Source organism: Priapulus caudatus, unplaced genomic scaffold, assembly GCF_000485595.1.
Source record: "Priapulus caudatus unplaced genomic scaffold, Priapulus_caudatus-5.0.1 Scaffold65, whole genome shotgun sequence".
Lineage (NCBI taxonomy): Eukaryota > Metazoa > Priapulida > Priapulimorpha > Priapulimorphida > Priapulidae > Priapulus > Priapulus caudatus.
Genome location: NW_014577126.1, coordinates 288780 through 310150, shown reverse-complemented (window position 1 = coordinate 310150; position 21371 = coordinate 288780). Strand labels below are relative to the sequence as shown.

At 43.6% G+C, this 21371-nt stretch overlaps 1 protein-coding gene across 3 annotated transcripts in view; it reads left to right on the top strand.

The window, feature by feature from the left end:
* LOC106821249 (rab11 family-interacting protein 4B-like) overlaps nt 1-21371 on the top strand; it is a 35144-nt gene that overhangs the window by 8320 nt on the left and 5453 nt on the right. Inside the window, exons 4-10 of one of the 3 annotated variants that reach the window (XM_014825966.1) lie at nt 12707-12969; nt 15150-15290; nt 16964-17044; nt 17684-17710; nt 19048-19086; nt 20506-20638; nt 20918-21021. In XM_014825966.1, the coding sequence (XP_014681452.1) occupies nt 12707-12969; nt 15150-15290; nt 16964-17044; nt 17684-17710; nt 19048-19086; nt 20506-20638; nt 20918-21021 (788 nt within the window). The remainder of the gene's footprint in view (nt 1-12706; nt 12970-15149; nt 15291-16963; nt 17045-17683; nt 17711-19047; nt 19087-20505; nt 20639-20917; nt 21022-21371) is intronic. The other 2 variants (XM_014825967.1, XM_014825968.1) reach the window with 2 other exon arrangements.

Below are 21371 nucleotides of genomic sequence, written 5' to 3'. Positions count from 1 at the left end.
CCCAATTTGTCATTTTTGTGAGACCAACGATTAGACACGGATAAAGTTTAATGATTAAGGCAAGACTTGAGCTCAAGTTTATCGAGGTAAACACAATAAATCATAGGTAGACTAAGGCTACTAAATGTTGAATTTTGCCGGTTTTAATCTGTCTCACTCCTATTGATACACTCCTGATAATAGGTGAAAGAAAGTAGAGAAACATTAAGACTTTAGTAGTAAATACATTTCGAGTTTATTTAGCATAAATTTATTATTGAAACGTTCCAAGTGCCTGTGATAATACACACAGGCCTACTAATATACCATACTCGCTTTAATTCAGCAGTTGCATAGCAACATTATCTCTGTTGATGCGTGACAGTGACCGTGTAGCTTTAACACAGGTGTGCTGCTTGTGTCTGCCATTGCCGGCTGACGTCACAACGACATCCAGAACGAGGTTGCTGAATGCCTGTGTGATTATTTACCTGTGGGTGCTTGGCATGTAACTACCTAACACCAGTAACATTGCCATTTGCAACACAAGCTCCCTGATATTGGCATTATTGTGCATAAACCCAGCAGAACAGGATCACAGGGGGTAGCTGTTGTGTACTCTAGCATATACTATCAACGGAAGAGCTCGATTTCAGAGGTGAGTTGCTTGGAAAATTCAGTTGACCCTTCCTGTATGTCGTTCCAGGCTATTGCAGGTGTAATTCGCAGGGGCAAGATTTCAGTTCAAATATGTCTGCATTGGTGTAAGCTGGTGTGAACATGTACAGTACAGTTTCTAACTAGTCAGCTCTAATCTGGAGAACTGTAGACAGGTGGTAGAATTCTCAGTAACATTTTGTACCTAGTCATCATTCATACAAGACTGGGGAGATACCATTATAGGCATAGAGCTCAAATAGTAGGATTCTGCAGGTGATAATCAATCAGCAGTAGTGATCCATTGTAATCATGACTATAGTGCACTCAACTCTATTTCACTACTGCCTCAACAACTGAAGGAAACCAGGCATTGGTCTTCCTATTAGTATTATCTCCTGGTATTATTTATCTAGGTTATTGCCCTCATAGACTCGTCATCCCATCCAGCACACTGCTGGAATTAATGATATCACATTACAATTTTGCTCACACCTCAAGCACTACCTGTTAAACTAGAACATAGACAGGTTATTGCTAAGATTGCTGACTATGTCACGTTTTAATGCATCATCCTTTTTCACTGGAGCCTTTATATTTATATACTGCATTGGGTTACTCTACTGTGATGTTATCCTTTGTACTAACACTCTGTATAGTAGCACAGGTCTGATACCTGTATGTGAATTATGTTTACCTTTAGTGATTTCACATATATATGTGTACAATTTCTGTGTGTACAGTCAGACCACACAGATGTTGCTACCTGAGTGAGAGATGCAGTTCGATACACTTATCTTTAGATATATAGCAAACTGATTGGCAGTGTATAATCCACCTGTACTGTAGACGGCTGCCATTTTGTCTGTGACAAGTAGGTTATATATATATATATGTATTTGGATATATGTGATAGCAGTATTGATATGGAATATTAGTAGCAAGGTGGTGCCCGTGCACACGTCTAATGGTCATATAATTATGCTACATGCAAGCACATACTGTTTGCAGATATACTTAATTGTGTTTGCACTAACGAGGCAGGTTCCAGCTTTCCTTCTCCAAAATGTCCAGGGATTGAGGACCTAATTCTTAAGCAAACAGCAATCTATATGTGTGTCCCCTACTGGGCAGGTACTAGTAGACATTTAGGTGCAGAAGGTAGAGGTTCTCGCACAGTGCAGCAATCTGTAGCATCATCATATATAGGACCATCGCTGAGTGGGGATTGCCGATTGATACAGTGGAAGAATATGGTACGTTTATGTATTAATATAGATCGCTATTATTACTACCACCTGGAGTAAATATAGTTTGTCTCTAGTATTTATGTAGAGTTGCATACGTGCCAATATGTTGCCCGTATCTGTGCTCGTAGAATTAAAAAGGCTATATGTACGTTCCAAGTGTGCATGCAGTTCTACTGATTTGCTAGTCGTTTACACCCCAAGTTGTACCTTCATTAGCGTACATACTGCACCTGCAAATCAGGTATATCCAACATATATATAGGTTCACACGTACACTCAGTAGAATACAAATGATAGTCGTTTAGTGTTGATGTGGTGTTGGTTTGGACCACCCTCTGCTTGGAGCATGTCGCTGGCCGAATTAAGATATTTTCAGACTTCAGATATTTTCAGACATATTTTTTGACAATTATTAACAAAAATTTATTTGTCATTATTAACCCCTGATATTATGTATGTAGCAATCGTTCTAATATATTGTGTAACTATATCTAGCATTAGCTGACAAACTGCAAGAAATGATGACGTGAAGTGTTTGTTCAGATATCAACCCGTTGATATATAATCGTTATATCTTGTCGTTATGCACGTTAAAGTGATTATGGCTGTACTATTGGGTTGACTAACGTTGCATTCTGACTTATTCTGTTGCTTTGTGTAGTATGCTGGCCCAAACGGTCCTCGTGGGCCATCACAGTAGTCTGACGCGTCTGCGAGGCTAAACTTTTATGGATGACCGCACATGGGCATGGAAAACATTACCGTTTTTAGAGTTACGTAGCGTCTTCCAACTATTGTAACAACCTAACCATGCATGTACGCTTGAGTGCATGCGCACGCACTAGTTTCAAGGTTATTGCTCAGTATTACGCAATTTTCCGCTTTTTGGAGACATCGCCCGTCTTACTCATTTATAGGTACACCTGCCAGCGTGTGCACCGCCCAATCTTTGCCGACATGACGGAACCGTGAGTCATGGCTACGCCGCAGGGCCTGGCGTGGTGTGTGCGTGGGGGGGGGGGGTAACACAGGCACTTGGAACGCGTCAGTAATAAAATCAAGAGCTAATAATACCTAGGCAATGTATTACTACCAAAGTCACCATGTTTATGTATTCTCTATCGACTAATAATTCTGCGTAAATGCCGTTCAATTGATCTTTTGCAACATACAATCTCACCGCTTCTCTATATTAAACTCTCTAGTAAACTATATGTCTGTTTATTGTGGTACACAGTGGCATATGTGCGGTAAAATTGTGTGTTGCAGAGGCGTATTTGAACGGCATGTACAGAAAATTATTACTAATAGTAGGCGAAAGATAATAGGTTCAGACTCGGGGTAGTAAATACATTTCGCGTTTATTTACCATCATTTTAATATTGAAACGTGCCAAGTGCCTGTGGGGCCTGTCCACAACTCCTAACAACTTCACAGTTGCCATACGGCCGCGTAGCACCTGTGCTCGACACGTACAACAGGTTGTTAGTACACGCTAACTCTCGTCAGTCTAACATCGTAACGCCTGTCCGCCCGATCGATGCACGCTTAGCGGGTCTGTGCCACGTCGAAGAGGCGCGGGAGATGTATATACACAAGAGCGTACGACGGTGAAATTCTGAAACCATGTATTAGTATTAGTCGAATTAAGAAACTTTGCCCGTTTTATTTTGACGATTCATTGCAGTATTATTGATCAGCTGTCCTGCCTTGTTAATATAAAACAAACCGCATGTCCCTACGATGCCCCTACGCTGAGATAATGAGCGGTGAAAATCTGGTATTTTTGCCGAAAACCGACTCGAGATCCCGGTTTGGCTGCGAGACTGCGACCCTCTCTCGCTTTGAGATAGCTTCGGGAAACCTCGCGTGTTTGCGTCAATGAATGACGTCTGTTATTGATTGCCATAGTGATGACCCCCACCTGTGCCCACCTCACGCTGGATGTAGTAAACTTTGTAGTACTGACGTAATGAGTCAGCGCTACCATGGTGCTACACCGCGGCGACCGGAAACAACATACTGGCCACAGAACGAGAGAGGGTGCAGCCAACCGGGATCTCGAGTCGGTTTTCGGCAAAAATACCAGATTTTCACCGCTCACCTTCTTAATACGCTCTTGATATACAGTATGGCTCAAGGGGTCGTTGTCGTATCATGTACTACAGATATGTACCCGGGGTACATATGTATACACAAAGTGTACCAGACTTGTACTACAGAAGTGTACCCTAACCCTAACACTAACCCTAACCTTAAACATACCTCATATAAAAATATAAACATAATACCAAGAGTGGATAAAAGATCTCTTTTATATCCACTCTTGATAATACTAAACAACCTAAAACTACCTCGGGTACATATCTGTAGTACCTGATACGACAACGACCCCATCTGCTACACTACAGTATGTGTGTGTGCGCGTGCGTGCGTACGTGCATGCACGTGTTCGTTCGCAACGGTAGCGGCTGCGTGTATGGCAATGTGGGCGATATAGTGAATAGTTTCTGACAGGATATATTATATTATATATACCATCACTTACGGTTGCAGATACACGTAGTTTTAACGAGCGATTACGCGTAGGACACAAAGGTTATTTCCGTTTCCGTTGGTTTAGGCGTTGTCGCCACGCTTTGTCGTTGCGCTGCCGCTATTGTTGCGCCTGGGATTGCCAGCCGCTCCGCGCGAACGCCGCCCGAGTATTACCACTATCACACTTACCGCCTGATAGCCGTCATTGTTTATTAAGCGGTCCCTGCTTCCTGCTCATAGTGTGGTTGGTGGGTGGGTGTGGGAGGTGGTCGGACGCCTTGCAACGTACGATGATATATTTATATATGCTCCACGTGACACTCACAGTGCGTTCAGTTCGCTTTAGTCATATCAAATCCGACTAGTTCGGTGGATAACTTTGTATCACTGCGGATCCCGTTCGTATATACGTTAATAAAAAATAGGTCGTGGCTACGCGTCCGGTCATATTTTTGTGAAACCAACATTTTTCAGTAAAAAAACAATAATAAACACTAAAAAAGTTTTTACAATAATATTACTTACCTTTAGGTATTTTATATAAAAAAATGTGTTTTTGTAACTTTTAGGGATAAGAATTGTCCGCCGATCGGCGGAATTCCGCCGATTTGACAGCCGCGTGAATCGTGCAAATCCGGTGGAAAAAAAGGGGAAAAAATTCCATCCTGGGGTGATGACTATTTCTGTTTCAAATGGCTATTCCAATCAATCTAATATAATATAATTAATATTTGTTTTGACTTCAGCACCAACCAATTCTGCCCGTTGTATGTTTAATTTGTTAAACTGCTAGACAGGTAAACATTGTACTGCCTGTGAACTTTTAACATGGTTTGAGTAAATTTTTATATCACATGACAATTTTATATTGGAGGCACCCCTCCCGCACCCTCCCCACTTGGCGGCGTAGCCGCCTCGTACTTGTCCTTCGTTTTTTTCCCGTTTTTTTCCTTCTTGCTGTTCTCATCCCTGAACTTTTGAAGCAATAGTAAATCCAGTAAAATCGACGATTTGAAAGAGGGCGTGGCGTATTGGAAATCTGTGCCGAGCTTTGTAATGGATGACCGGGCGCGTAGCCACTGCGTTAAAAATAAGGGGGTGTTGCTATCCCTCGGGCGTGGAGGGAGGGTCACGTGATACAGTTGACGTATACTTCAAAATCATTAATCATCCGGTAACGCTAACTGCAACATCTCTAACGGTAACCATAACACTAAATACATATATCTCGGAGCGCTATATATAGGTATTGTGATCCACAAAAATTAATCTATGGTGTGGGGACAGATATCATGATGCAAAACCTCTAACCCTAACCCTAACCCTAACCCTAACCCTAACCCTAACCCTAACCCTATCCCTAACCCTAACCCTAACCCTATCCCTAACCCTATCCCTAACCCTATCCCTATCCCTAACCCTATCCCTAACCCTAACCCTGACCTTAACCCTAATCCTAACACTAATGCTGCCACGTTGCGGTCACCTCCCTCCACGCCCGGGGGAATAAAAAAAATAGCATTACCCAAAATAGGAGTGTGTAGCGGAACTTCGGTATTCCAAACATGGGTGTGTGGTGAGAGTGCTCTCTATGTGTATGGAATGACATATGTGGCACTGCGTACATATAAAACATAGATCGTAACTTGTTTGAGAACAGCAGCACAGTTAGTGGTACTGATGCATCTATTATAGTGACCTAGTCCGTGTAGTGACCGGCCTCTTTGTCAGCATTTGACCACTGGATTGCAGTGATTGTATTTTGCTAGCTCCGTGGAAGTACTGGTTATTTAGGCTCCCTACATGATGTTTGAATGGTGATCACGCGGCAATCGCAATACTATTAGCAGCTGCCCCTGGCGTTTGTGTGCCAAAAGACGTGGGTGGAATGCCATCAGGAACTTGTGTCCCGTGGTATATCGTGCGTACATTATCATACATTGCATCAGGAGTTAATATATGACTAATTTGTCATTATTAACTCCTGATTGCATCATTACGCGCCAGCCAGTACGGGTAATTTTGGGTAATCTTAAACTCGTTTTCTGAACCATGCGGGTTAATAGAGGGCCTGACCAAGTAAATGCATCTATACATACAAATAGCAGTACAATGCTTCTAGATATATATACATATATGTGCGTGTGTGTGTGCGTGCGTGAATATATATGTATATCAAGAGCTAATAATACCTCTTATTATTAGCTCTTGATGTATATACAGTGCTCGAAATAAGAAAAAAAATGTGGTTGCCCTGCGGACAACCCCGGCATCAAATTGGGTTGTCCGCAACAATTTCTGGTTGTCCCAAAAAAAATCCCAAAATCTCCTATTTTCAATCACATAATAATATAATCAGAAAACACCCAAAAACAGTGGCGTAGCCAGGATTTTTTAACAAGGGGGGCCAAAAACAGCGAACTGCGCAAAATAGTGGATGACTTAATATTTCACTGGCTCCTCCGCCGCCCTCTCCACACCCTACGGCTCCCCTACCTCTCAGCTCTGCAATCTTTGTTTTGGGCGCCATGCGAAAAGGCGACATTTTTGTTCATTGTTCTCTGCTCCCAAAATATGTAATTGTTCAGTGGCGGGTCTAGGATTCCAAGGAAGGGGGGGGTGAAAAACAGGCGGGAGGGTATGGGGGTCCTCCCCCAGAAAATTTTGGAAACTTGCTGGTTTGCTGGTTCCAAATCGAGTTCACCTCTCATAAATCAGAAAACCTGACATATGATATTATACCAGTGTTGGAAATAGCAGCTGGTCCCATATTTTTATATTATTCACGATTTAATTCACGATTAAGATTTCTTGATGAGCTAGAAAACACTCGGATTTGAAGTATGAAACTGAACATTATTGTGCCAGCTAGCCTGTACCAGTTGGTTGATGGGATTGATTCAGTTCAGATGCAAAATATTGAAAGCAAAAGGTTATACACCATATTAATTGGGTACCACGCGTATATAAGATAGCCGAGTCGGTTTAGAGTTAGTGTAAGGGTTAGAGATAGAGTTTCTTGGTTGTCCACCGGACAATGTCTCAGACTGGTTAGGTTGTCCGGCGCAAATTCTGGTTGTCTCGGACAACCGGACAACGCTTATTTCGAGCACTGATATATATAGCACAACCTGACATTTACTTTTACTCCATAGTCCATAGAATAACTGCGTATCTTATATTATTACCTCCGCCCAACGGAGTTGGAGGAGTTTATGTTTTCGCTCTCGTGTGTTCGTCTATTCGCGCGATCGATATTAGCGCGCCGAGTCGTATGGCGTATGTCGTTGGCGGTTGATCGATATCACCCAGCGAGCCAGCGAGTCAGCAAGCCAGCGAGCCCAGCGAGCCAGCGAGCCCAGCGAGCCAGCTCGTAACACATGTATACATGTTACATGGGAGCGTGTACATGTCAGTACGCTGGCGTATATCGTGGGTTATTCGTGTGTTCGTGAGTCGTATGGCGTATGTCGCTGGCAGAGGTATTCACTCCGTGAGTGCACTCTGTCTAGTTGTGTTTGTGCGTGGGTGCGTGCGCGTGTGTGTATTATGAATTGCGCAGTAACTATAAGGTTTAGTGAGTAAATTCAGGAATAAGAATCTTCAACAGATCCGTTGATCTGGGAAATTATTGTTTTTTAAAGTCATGTGTCTAGAGCTGGAAATTGTATAGTAGTAAAGTGTGATTGTAAAAACACTGAAACATAAATCTCTGCGCAGAAACTAGCAGAAGTTGTCGATGAAAAAATTGCATAAACTCAAAATTCATTGTCAAAATTCTGTGTAATCAGTTAAATTACATTTGCTTGCTGTTTTAGCTAAACCTTTTGAGGTTTTAATGAATGAATTCATCATTCACAAGTCTCCAAAATCATCTGTTTATTGTCTGCGTATAAAATTCAACCTTGACAAATAAAAAACAAAACAAATATCCTATACAACTAGAACATGTATGACTCTACTAATCACTATGTATTAAAACTGGAGCGCTCAGGAAATACATTCAGTCACGCGGGGGGGGGGAATCGTCCGATCGTTATATATGAGAATTTTATATAGAGCTGTGGCTTAGGTTGTTGGTTGGTAAGTTATATATATGTAGCAGTTTACAGCTCTGCATTAAACCATTTCAAGATTGTGCAAACATGGTGAACAATCGAAGCCAAGGCGTCTAGCACTAGCAGTAAGTAAACGAAATCACGCTACAAGCGGTAGAGAGTGAATGGGGTGAAAGGGCGGCAGGGAGGGAAGTGGTAGAGCCAATTGAGTTCATTTGGTAGTTACCATGAGGCATGTTAAAACCCCATTACAGTGTTAATTGGCATGGTTCTAAGCAAAGTTCTACTAATTAAGATTATTTATAGGCATTTCCGCGTTACAGGTAAATCTAGAGAACGGTTTGCATGTCAGTGCGTCCGCAAGATTAGTTTCACGAGTTATTTTCCGGGTGTGAGATATCGTCACAGTCGTGTGCTGCTATGATGACTATAGCTGCTCTTCTGGCTGACGCTGGAAAATGGAAGTGAATGCTAGGTTCAGGTGGATTTCACAGCTATTTGTGTGAAGATTCACACTGAGACACAAAAGATTCACACGCACTGACGAGATCTCACTGGGAATGTTGAACTGTGTATATCCGATTAAAATAGTGTCTATTTTAAGATATTTATAAATATCTTTGGAGCCACTGTTGTGAAAAAGGGGTTTACAGTGTGACTTAGCCCTATCGATTGTACTCAGTATTCTTTCTCTATATTAAGCAATATATTAATACACAAAATGCAAGCAATTCGGCCACGTTGTATGCCTAGGTAGTTGTCCATTACTGTGTCTGTGTGTCTAAGCAGTTAACGCTCACCCAGCGGGTAATTCTTGTTGCCGGGCAAAAGCTTCAATATAGTAGTTATAAATGAGCATCTTGTAATGACAATAAAACATGATGACATCATACACATGCAAGCAGCCCATACAGCGTTAGCATATCTTTGAACCAATGGTATCATATGTCTCCATGTATTGTTTGTTACCGCAGTTGCTGCATTTTGTCTCATAAACGAGTAGATAACGCATTAGAAAGTGGTTTTACAAGGCCACGGCATGTGAAAAGTATTTTTTATATCTCTCCCTCCGTCCATTGCCTCATCACTACTCATTCTCTCTCTCCCCCTCTCTTTCTCTCTCTCTCTCCCTCACTACATCGATACTACACTGTAGTTCTTGCAGTAGAGTTTATTATTAGCAGCCGCAAGGTGATGTACACAGTAAGTTGGTTTCACTGCTTAGTGCTGCCCATTAGCAGCAGCAGCAGCTGGGGGAGGAGGAGCGATGGTGGTTATAGTAACGGTGATGTATTTTTTCAGGTACGTACTATCGTGTGCGATCATGCCGTATCAATTTCTGGAACTCTCATGCTGCTTTCATACTGCGAACGACTTTAGCCCGCTTCTGAAGCGGGATAACTTTAGTTCGGGATAAGTCGCTTCATACTGCGCACGACTTTAGCCCGCTTCTGAAGCGGGATAACTTTAGCTCGGGATAAGTCGTTTCATACTGCGCACGACTTTAGCCCGCTTCTGAAGCGGGATAACTTTAGCTCGGGATAAGTCGTTTCATACTGACGTTAGCTCGGGTCTGAAGCGAACCTGAACCACCTCCTGAGGTGGAATAACTTTAGCTCGGGCTAAGTGTTTTTCGACCTTTCATACTGGTGTTTATCCCGCTTCAGGTCCGGACCTGAAGCGGGATAACCCCCAGTATGAATGGGGTAAGGGGGGGGGGGAATTTAGAGCGAGCTAAAGTCGAGATACCTTTTCATACTGACGTTAGCTCGGGTCTGAAGCGGTCCTAGAGCGGGATAACTTTAGCTCGGGCTAAGGGTGTTTCGACCTTTCATACTGGGTTTTATTCTGCTTCAGGTCCGGACCTGAAGCTTGATAAACCCCAGTGTGAAAGCGGCATCAGTGTAGCGCGTATCATCGTCTGACCTCACACGTATGTTCTGACTAAGGTGATATGTAATATTTGTTCTGTGCAACCCAGCCTTTCAGTGAAGGGCTGCATGGTAGGTAGAAATAAATGTGACACGCAGGTACGCGTACTACTACTAACAGTTGTCTGTCAGTATGTGATGCTGTGCCGATAAGTGCACATAGGCATAAGTGAAAGTTGAATTCAACGTACAGCAATGAATAGTGACTTTAACTTTCTGGCTGGACAAGGCTATTCATTATTGGTGAGGGCCCCACCAGCCCTATAAGTATAATGAACATAGAATCCATATAGGCAACAGCTGGTAACTCACTGGAGCAAATAATTGACCAGAGCATTGTCCGTAGGTAGGTCAATGGAATTAAGAACACCAAAGTTATCGGTTTGTCTTAGATGAGTGGTCGATAGGTGTAGGCTGAAGAAGTCGGTTTAGATTGGGGGGGGGGGCAGTGGCTATAAGTATAAGTAGAACAAAGGCACTTTCAGTAGCACATGTGCGTGTGACGGTGGTTATCGTATGTAGGGTGGGAATTTCTTAGTGCTGCTGTGTAGCCCAGCATCGTGGCTTTGTTGTCTCTAATAGATTTTTGGTAAGTAGTCGTTACGCAAATACGTTTCCATAAACCAATGAACACTAACGGTCTTCTCTCATTGTCGGCACAGTATAGTGAGGGAGATTTGTCTGGTCTTTGGAGAGGAGAACCATCATAAAATTAGCAATTAGTGACAGTGTGCGGGAAAGCAGTAATCAAGTGGCCATCAGTTTACGTGAGAATGCACGGAGCGAATACAGGTCTGTCGCTCCCAAGCACAGAGTGAATTATACGTAAGGGTGAAATGAGTGGCCGTGTGACCTACGCTATGTACTAATGGCAGTAAATAAACACTTAATATCTCACTACGTTTTTGTTAAACTGAACGCTCCTACTGGTATAGTCCAATACATATGCCCCGTTAATGTTCATCAACTGTTATTGTTACACGGAAATCACTGTTAATTACAGGTGCTAATATGGCCTACGCTTAATTCTTAAAGCAAGGATTTCAAACAGTTCGCCTCACCGTTCTCGTATTTATTCGTACACTACAGTACGTACTGGTATTCATTTCATAACAGCAAGTCTCTAAAGTAAGGCTAACATGTCTTAGAGCACTCATAGACCATTATTTCACAATAATATGCAGCGATTAAAATCTGTTAGTTTATATCTTGTTGACGCGGTTACTTGATGGTCACGTGTCACGATCATTGTCAATGTTCACGATCTTTCATAGCTGTTGCTTTTTCACGTTCGGTCTTGATGTTTCTTCTTGATGTTCCCTCTCGTCATTTCATCATTCCCTCTCATCATGCCGACTGGTGTTCAGCAGTCGGCAGTAGCAGGCGTTGTTATTCACAGTTTGCGTCATATTTCATCATGAACACAAATGAAAGGCTCCAGACACCTCCTACATAAGTCTGTTTTGTGAATACTTTGCAGCAACCCTCTTACAGGAGACAACCAGTGATGTAGTGAACAGACTGCCAGGCAATTGCCACATCTCAATATAATCCTTTCGTTTTTAGTTTCCATTGATTTTTTACAATCCAACAAAATGAAGTACGGCACACCATACATTGGACAAAAGTAGCTTCGCAACAAGCCTTGATTGTTTACAATTACTTTGCCTTTATTGTACATCTTTTGTGAGATGTATCAATTATTTGGAACTGAATAGTTCAGCGAGAGTCATTGATTGTATTTGCCAAGACACCTATTCAATTGGTAACGGGTTTTGGAGAAGTGACATGTGAATGTTATGAAGGTTGCATGTAGATACGGAATGCAGACTTTCTGTGGGGCAAAGCTCTTGAGAAGTTGAGCGCATTTTGATTCGGTTACAGAACCATGTAGGTGTAAAGATTTCTCTTGGATTTCTTCTGGTAGTTGTACCCTATTCTGTTAGCAGAGGCTCGCGTCCCTGCAGAGGTATTATCATACTCTGGGAAAACTATATCAAGACCTGCATCTCGTGCAGCGTATATTATTTTACCCTGGAACGAGTACTCGACTGAATGCCAAGACATGTGTCCATGCAGAGTATTGTTGTACTCTATATATATCAGGAGTAGATGTAGGGTTTATGTAGCTGCTGCACGCAGCTTTGCGTTAAGCCCTGCAGTGCATCTGCATGCATTCTGCGCACCATCCTCGCTGCAACGTTTCCATGGTTTGCCTGGCCTTATCATGGGCTGTGCATTCGCTGACAGGTGATCGTAAACTAATTGCGTGTGCTGTCTCCTCTGCTTGTAGCCCGTCGATGCGTACAGAAACGTGAGCAGGTGTGCACACCGCCACGCGATGAACGGTCATGACGACGCTGTGCAGCATGGACACGACGACAGCGCCACCTACGTAGACGACATTGAGAAGATCTTTGGACACACAGCGAGGACAGGTGACGGCAGCGGCCGTGACGAGGAGACTGACAGTGCGTTCATGTCATCATCTACGCCCGGCAATGAATCGCCCCGCGCGCGCGACCTCATGGACTTCCACGATGAGCGACTGAACAGGTACCAGCTGTGGGTGGGTTAGACTCGCGATCGATGCACATCAGCAATAAGGGGGAGGGGTGAACAAATTAAAATGATGCCTGGGGTGAAATTCTCGATGACTATTTCATATATGGGTCATGATTTGAGGGCGTAATGAACCGGTGGTATAAAGCAGCGAGTGAGTTTGGAAGATAGGTAGATGATTTCCAGAGTGAAGTTCATTTTTGATGCTTGTTTTGTAGTAGTAGTGACCGAGGGGTGGTTGGAACAAAGGAAGTGGACAAATGAAGGATTTTATAATTATAGGTTAAAAGTTATCCAACATTTTGCACCTATGGTCTCTACTTTGAAATTTGCTACTTGCACTGTTTTCTTCTTAGTTACTATTTTGGTGTAGTAGGTGGTTAGCGTGTCCATCTGCTGGCTGTTGTTTTTTGTGACGATGTCTATACGCATGTTCTCGTCAAAATAGCATATATCCTTGACTTGAAACTCTAGGTGCATTGTAGATTGCATGTGTTAGATAGATCTATGCTAAAAAATGTTCAATGCTTAAAAGCAATGAAGCTGTTGAACATAGGCATAGTCACCATGAAAACAATGATATAGTTCAAAAAGAATAATAAAACTACACATTACTAGGTTTAATGTACAAATATTTATTGGTTTCACATAGGCTTTAAAGCACCTGATGTGCTGTAGCTTCTGTAGAGTTGGCACTATAGGTTGATGCACAGTGTGCATTGTGTGTCCTTACAAGTTACATGTTGGCATGAAATAGAGGTTTAAGCCCCGGTCACAACGGATCGTACGAAATTTTGTCGTGGTGGACCCATAAAATATTTGTCGTGGACAGATCTTGCAACATGCCTGAAATTTATTTCTAGTGGTCACAAGGGCTACGACACATCAAAGATGGTTTGGCGATGGGGACGCGACAGAAAAAAAAGATATGTCGTGGTTATGTCGTGGGTGTGTCGCAAGTCAGTCGTGCGTCAGTCGTGAGTTGTCGGGCATTGTCGGGGGGCTGTTTTTCACGTAAACAGGTCGTGGTTCACTCGTGGGATGCACGTGTTACAGTCGTGCGACTGGCGCACAACAGTCGTGGGTCATTCGTGGGTCACTCGTGGGTCACTCGCGCGTCCGTCTCCCGACTATATAACGAGGGCGGTCTGGTTGCCTGCCATTTGCTGCAGAGATTTTCCAGTGATACATCGAAGTTCTGCCTAAATTTTTGAAATTTGTCACCTTCATTTAATCAAAGTTAGTATCCAGGATGCCTCTCAAGAAGAAAACTAGCAGTTGGCCCTTGGTGATGCGAGGGGCGACACTCAGCAACAGCTCGTGAACATGCCAGACTCCATCCGCATGAACCCCACGAAGTCACCGGCAGATCCCGCTCCAACTCTTGCATCGAGAGTACTTACTGCCCAACATCGGCGCCGCTCGATCCACGGCCGAACCCAACAACGTCGGGGGTTTCGCCGGTTCGCGCTGCTCCGGGCCCGGATCAACGCCAACAGCACTATATTATGCTCGTGCTGGAGTTCCTCCAGACGCCCCCTCAGCAGGGCCACGCGTAGTCGCTCAGTTAGAATAGCCATCCTCTTTCAGTGCCGACAGGCAGTTTTTAATTCAAGCGTTCATTCGCGCGAGCTATATACCCTCAAAAAACGAAATATGTTTGCAAGACTAACGCAAGACTAACGCACGACAGACTTGCAATGTTGTGCGAGCTCTTACGAAATATAATATTCGTGAGACAATCTTCAACTGTCTCACGACTGTCCTGCGACAGCCGTGAGACAGTTGTAGGACAGTCGTGCGATAGTCGTAAGATTGTTTGACTACAAAATTTCTTCTGGTACCCGACACAGATATTTTATCGCACGACAGTCGCAAGACTGTCGCAAGACTGTTGTAGGACAGACTCACGACAACCAGAAGACATTGATACCACAAAAAATCGTGCAACAAAAAAGGTGCATGTTCAATTTTGCCTCACGACGGCAAGTCGATGCCACGATGCTCAAAATTTCGTAGGACTGTCTTGCGACGACCCCCGATGACCCACGATTTGCCCAAATTTTCTGTCGTGTCGTTGCACAAATGCGTCGTGGGCTCGTTGTGACCAGGGCTTTAGAAAGAATCACAGGGTATCGTAAAAACAGGTGGTAGAGTATTGCTTCCGTTTGCAGGCCGGATTCAGAGGTGACCGACGAGGAGCAGTACGAGGACTACGGTGAGAATGAGGAGAGCCTCACAGAGGCAGAATATGACTCACACACCTCACTGAGCCTGTTCGACGGTGATCTGACTCACATCCGCCCCCACAACAGGTAATGGCCCTCTGCCCTTCATCCACTCAACCCCTCACCCCCTCATCCCACACCCACTCAGCCCTCACTCCCTCATCTCTCCCCTTAACATTCACCCCTCTGACTCAACCCCTCCCCCCCTCGTCCCGCACCCACTCAGCCCTTGCCTCTGTACCCCTCCCCCTACCTGCTGATCCCTCACCCTTTACCCTTGTCCAATCACCCCTCACTCCCCTTACCGTTCACCCATCCGACCCACCCCCTCAACCACTCGCCGATGCCTCTCAGCCCTTCCATTCACCCCTACCCCTCATGCCTCCCCCTTGCTCGCCAGTCCTTCCCTCGTCCCTGTCTCCATTCCTCACCTTCATCCACTCCACTCACCTGCTTACTTCCCCCTTAACCCTGTCCCCTGTACCCATAACCCCTCTCCTTATCCCTTACCCTTTACCTCCATGCCCCACATTATCCTTATCACCACTCACCTTATCATTTAACTTCACCCCTTACCATCACCCCTCCCCCTCACCCTCGTCCCCTCTGCCCACCCCTAATCTTACCCACTCCCTTCACACGTGATGTCATTATCTCCCTAGAGCAGTTAATGCTTCCTCACCCCCGCTCCACAACAGTTCCCTACTCCTCCCCCTCCCCCATCCAGATGCTCTCAACCCCGTGTCAGCAAATTCAAACCGTGACGGCATGTTCATTATTGAGGTCTGCCCCCCTGGGCGGTGCCCATTTTATGAAATTTTGACCTGGCTGCGTTTGCAGTTAAGTGTGTTTCTGGTGTGGTTTTCCGTGTGATTTAGAACGGTAGGCAAGTTTGCTGTGATTCGGTCGCCGTCACCGATGATTGATCCTGAATGAATTACCCCTGGTCATTCACTGTCAGTCAGCAGAACTTTACATTGCAAGTACGTGTGTCGTGCGGCGGGTCGGCCAGCCGCAAGCACCGTTCTGTTGTAAAGTGTAATAGAGAACGTGTGACGAATTTCAGAGGTTACTGGGCATGGTGTGAGGTGTTGGCATGAGGCATCGATTTGAAAGTGACTTTTATATATTTGCACGGAGTTAGTCAATTAGCTGGTTGTTTTCGTTACAATCATGGGGGTTGTCACAGAATAAGAGAACGATTTTGTATTTCCGTGTACCTGCCTGTTTCAATCAGTTTTATTCATGATATATTTCCTGCCCCACTCGCTAGCACGTAGAAGGAAGTTTTCAGCAGGGTAAACATGCTGGTGATTCATGTGGTTCATTGTTACCCACTCAAATATTTGATTGTACCCGTCACATTCCGCCCAATCTGTTGGAATTCGTGTCGTATTTAAACTAAATTACATGGTTTCGAACCAGCAGTTGTCCTGGGTCGTTGTGGACGGATTCAATAAAAAACAGTGTACCAAATATTGCCGTGCAAGCAGAAGTGATCAAACCATATATAAAGGCTATTGGTGCCCCTAGTTGTAGGGGGAGAGCCATTACAAACCCATCGTCATCTATTGTGTAGTTTGTGCGTTTATAAATCGACAAATAACCCCACTAACAGTAACTGTCTGTATGTAGATCGATGTGTTCATCTGTCTCTATAATTGCCTCACGCAAATCTCCCCGTGTGCGTGCGTGTGTGTGCGCGCATGCATGCTCTCCATGTATCTAATATTTAACGCTTGTCTTGCGTGCGTACCCAGCAACGGACCAGACGAGTTGTACAGAAGACCTCCACACGCGAGAAAGGAGTCTTGGATTCGGCGAAAGCGGCTGAGCAGCGGGTACATGCTGTTTGCTTGCTTGCGTTTCTTACTTCTCCGCCACGCTACTGCATGATGCGGGTGCTTTCACCAGGGCAGAGGGCAATGCTTCAGAATCGCTGTTATATAGAGCGTGCACTAGCTGCTGCCAGATTTCAAATATGTTCAGCATCACTGCCTTTCCACCAGTGTTGTCGCATTTTCAGGAAAGCTTTTCCGAAAATATTACTGGGGAAAAGCATAATAATATACTATCATAAAAATAAATGATGATAATCATAAAATCTAAAGAGAAAGAGTATTCATGTCGTGTGAGCTCATAACTAATACTACTAATACTACTGCTTTGGTAGTATATGTATAGGGGGTGTGTATACAACATTGAATGACAACAATTTATTGAAATGCTGTTTACAGTTATATGCACAGCTGAGAAAATGAGAATCGGGAGGTGCTAGGGAACATTTGTCTTTGAATTATACTTGATAATATGCACACGATCAGTAGATCTGTGAGTTATAGAATGGTACTATGGATGAATAATAATAGTAGGATGTAGTATAGTTATTATGTTTGCACAGCTTCTAGTATGTTGCGGACTGGCATGAAGCACATTGTGTAGCAAATATATAATAATAATCAGTACTTTTCCATTGCAAGCCTGCTGAGTCCACCTTCCTGGACTATGTAAGTGTGTTTTGCACGCAAATCTAACACGATCCTTTCTTTGTGCTCATTGTTGTTCCATGATGCATGCGTCCCATCTCTGTTAGATATTTTCGCATTCTATATTGATTTTAATTAAGCAAAAATAACATTTAGTGTAATGTTTGTCTATGATATTAATGGCTAATAAGTGGTTTCCCCCTTTTAGGTCTTTGTTCCTGATATCATGTCCTGTGTTTATGTAGCCGATAATCCTGGCCAATCCTCACTATTAACTAGTCATTGTCAAGTTTGGCTATCAATCACATTGGAAGTTTCCTTACTGCGAAATTTATTAACATTTTAATTTTGGAATAATTTCAGAATATCGAGTTATACCAGATTATGATGCTTATTAGAGCCGCAGTTTTTGCGTGTGCTTACATCCTGGAATACATGTATGTGCTCAGCTAGCTTATCTGCCCATGTTTGCTCAGGGTGGTACCGCATTGGCTGTGGTAATTATTTTACTCTGGGTCATTACATCATTGAAATATAGCCACTCTATATGTAGAGGCATATATACGTTTTCCAAAATAATCCAGAATTACAGATGTGTGAACGTACAGGGTATAGTTTAAAAGATTGAGCTTCCCAAAAAGTTTGAGATTTTAATCAAATAAAGTGGTTGTAATAATCTTGGAGGTTACTTTAGTTCCGCAGTGATGACTCATTCACTCGCTATGTAATTACCTGGGGGTGCACTGATTCTCTTGTACATCCGGCCCTAGTTGCCCCGGATTACGGCTAGCGGCGGCATGTAATTGTCACTTCCCAATCATCATTGCTGTAATGATCGCTTCCCAATCATCACAGCTTGCATCTCGGGAGTTGCATGTTCAGGTTGGGGGGAAGGCGGGCGGTCAGGTTCGTTTCCCTGTGAGCTGTACCTGTGCACTAGCTGTACAGGTGTCACCCCGATCGGATGCATCCCACGCTGTCGCTTTGCACTAGACGTGTCCTTATATTAGGATTAGTGACGGCAGGCGCGTGCAATGGTACGCGGTAATAGCGATGTTTTCGCAAAATGACTGTGCCGATTGTTTATCGTTTTTTGTCTTGGGTAATGTGTATGGAGCATGCGAATGTAGGGGTCCGTAAATAATGGCAGGCTTTGTGAGGCAACCTTGGCGATGCATGCGGCTAGGTAAGTGGGTGTCTCTCACAACCTCACGTTCTCATCATGTTTCGGCACAGTATAATATTACATCCTCTCTCACTGCCGAGATAGGGTCACCCATTCGTTGCAATATCGTATAGTGCAGCTACATATAGTGATATATAGCTATAAGTGATCTTGTTATTCCTTTGTCTTGCAGTCCAACGAAAGCACGAATTTCATCGAACGCTCAAGCTAGGTGAGTGCTGTACATTTTCGTGTCTCACTATGCACAATCTGCCAGGCATAAGCGATTAGGGCTCTTACCGAAATGCTGAATTTAATTTGTCGATTTATTGCCATGGGCGATGGTATTGATATCGCTGTATGAAAAGCAGAGGGGGTAGTATAGTAAATAACTGGGTCATTGGAATATATTATTTGCTTGCTGATCACTGGGACCAATTTAAGCTTTAGAAATGTAATTAAACAAATCTTATCATATGCATTTGTTAAGTTCTTATAATAAACCAATCTTATCATAAAGCTAGTTAGTTCCTTGCTGGGGTCATGTGGAAAGGCCACGTGGTTACAGCCAGGCACGTACCATGCAGAGCTAGAGATTAGATGCGTGCTCGCTTTTCAGGAAATTGTTTGCTCTGTTGGTTATGTTGCTGCCAGCAGTTCCTTATCCTTGCTAAGTTTTCCCTCAGTCACGTTCTGCATGTTTGCTGCCAGTGGTTCTGATCCAGTGGCAACATACTCTCTGCTCCTCAAACAACCATCCCATGCTATTCACCTGGCGGCTTTGTTTTATCTTGCCGTCACTTCAGTCCAGCACCGAAGTGTTTTTTCTTTCTTGTGGATTAGTCGTGTGCTGATGCAGGTGCACCAACTGATAGCAACCAGTGACTATGTTTGCAGAAACATCCACTGTGAAGAATTTTCATGAGAAAGTTATCACTTTTATCTAGTTTGGTTTTAGCGCTCACAGACCAAGTGGTCCTGGTACTGTGAATGAAACAAAAAGTTTCTTGTCATTTACAGGCAACCGGCAGTGCTAGTTTTAAATTTCCCCAGAGATAAAAATCAATGGACAAACCTGTTTCTATAATTCAATTGGTTGTGATACTAGACTGGTCATCCAAGGTCTGAGTGGACAGTTTCACAGTGCGTGGCCTAAGCCAGGCTAGCACGCAGACAATAAGCTTTGCCCAAAAGTCATGGCTTATAGGCTTTTCGAAATTCTGGTGCAGAAAGTACGAGTGGAAATAGCCAGCCCTCAGTGTATTAGATACGATCAACAACAGATGGGGAAAATCTGAACAAGAGATGTAGATTCATATGTGTTCCTCATTCGCTCAGAACAGCATGATATTGATTACAGGAGTATGGCATCTTGCCACCTACCTGAGTTCATTTAAGCTATTGCAGTGCTATAACATGGTTAATGATAACATACGGCAATTTTTCTCAATTGGTATTGATTTTTACGATATCGATACTGTTGGCTAATCGTTGAAGTATTACCTAGAGTAACAGAGAAAGAGGAAAGTGAGGTATACATACGTTACGTACTTGACATCTTTGGGCTGCGATTGCAGGAACAGTAGTAGATGGATCTGCTGGTGTTTGTATGGAGCGTTGGCTCACATGCCCGTTGATTTCGTTGTTACAGCCAGCTATACAGAGGCGCAAACTCATCAACTCACAGCAACCGCAGCTATGGCAGCAGCAGCCGCAGGAGCAGCACATCCGACGAAATGTTCGCTGAGGAAATTGCCGAAGATGTGCACGATCTCAACTCGAAGGTACGCACACGGATCTGAATCGATTATGCACTTTTACATTGTTGGTGCGAGTCGTAAAGTGAATTATCTGTGCATGTCACCGGCATTGTGACACGGCTTCATCATTGTAATTATTATCCATCCATTCCTTTATATTTAGTTTATGCTGACCTATCAATTTTTTACTTACTTGCTGAGCTGTAAGAAAGCCATCTATCACAGTATCGTAGCTATAAGCAGCATCTTTGTTAATGTATGTGTGCGTAACTTAACTTGACTGTGTCTTTCTACTGTTCTAAGGTAACCCAGTTGCAAAAGACAGTAGCTATGCTAGCTGATAGTCAGTCACACACGGAGGATATGAAGAGCAGACTGAAGCAGGAAAATGCTGCTCTACAGGCTAGGTATATTTCTTGCTCTCTTCTTTCCTAATCAATAACACTGTGAGCATGTGTGCCTACCAGTACCAGGCAGATGTGATAAAAATATCATGATCACGTGATCCTAAGCATAATTCAATACATAATAACCATGTTTACCTTCTACCGTACTAACTAAATAACAGCGAAGCTGGTTTGTTGATATATGCATGCCTATTGAGTGATATTCCATTCCTGTATCACCCTCCTGCACACACACACACGCACACACACACACACACACACACACACACACACACACACACAGACACACACACACACACACACACACACCACAACCACCCACCACCACCACACCGCCGCCACCACCGCCG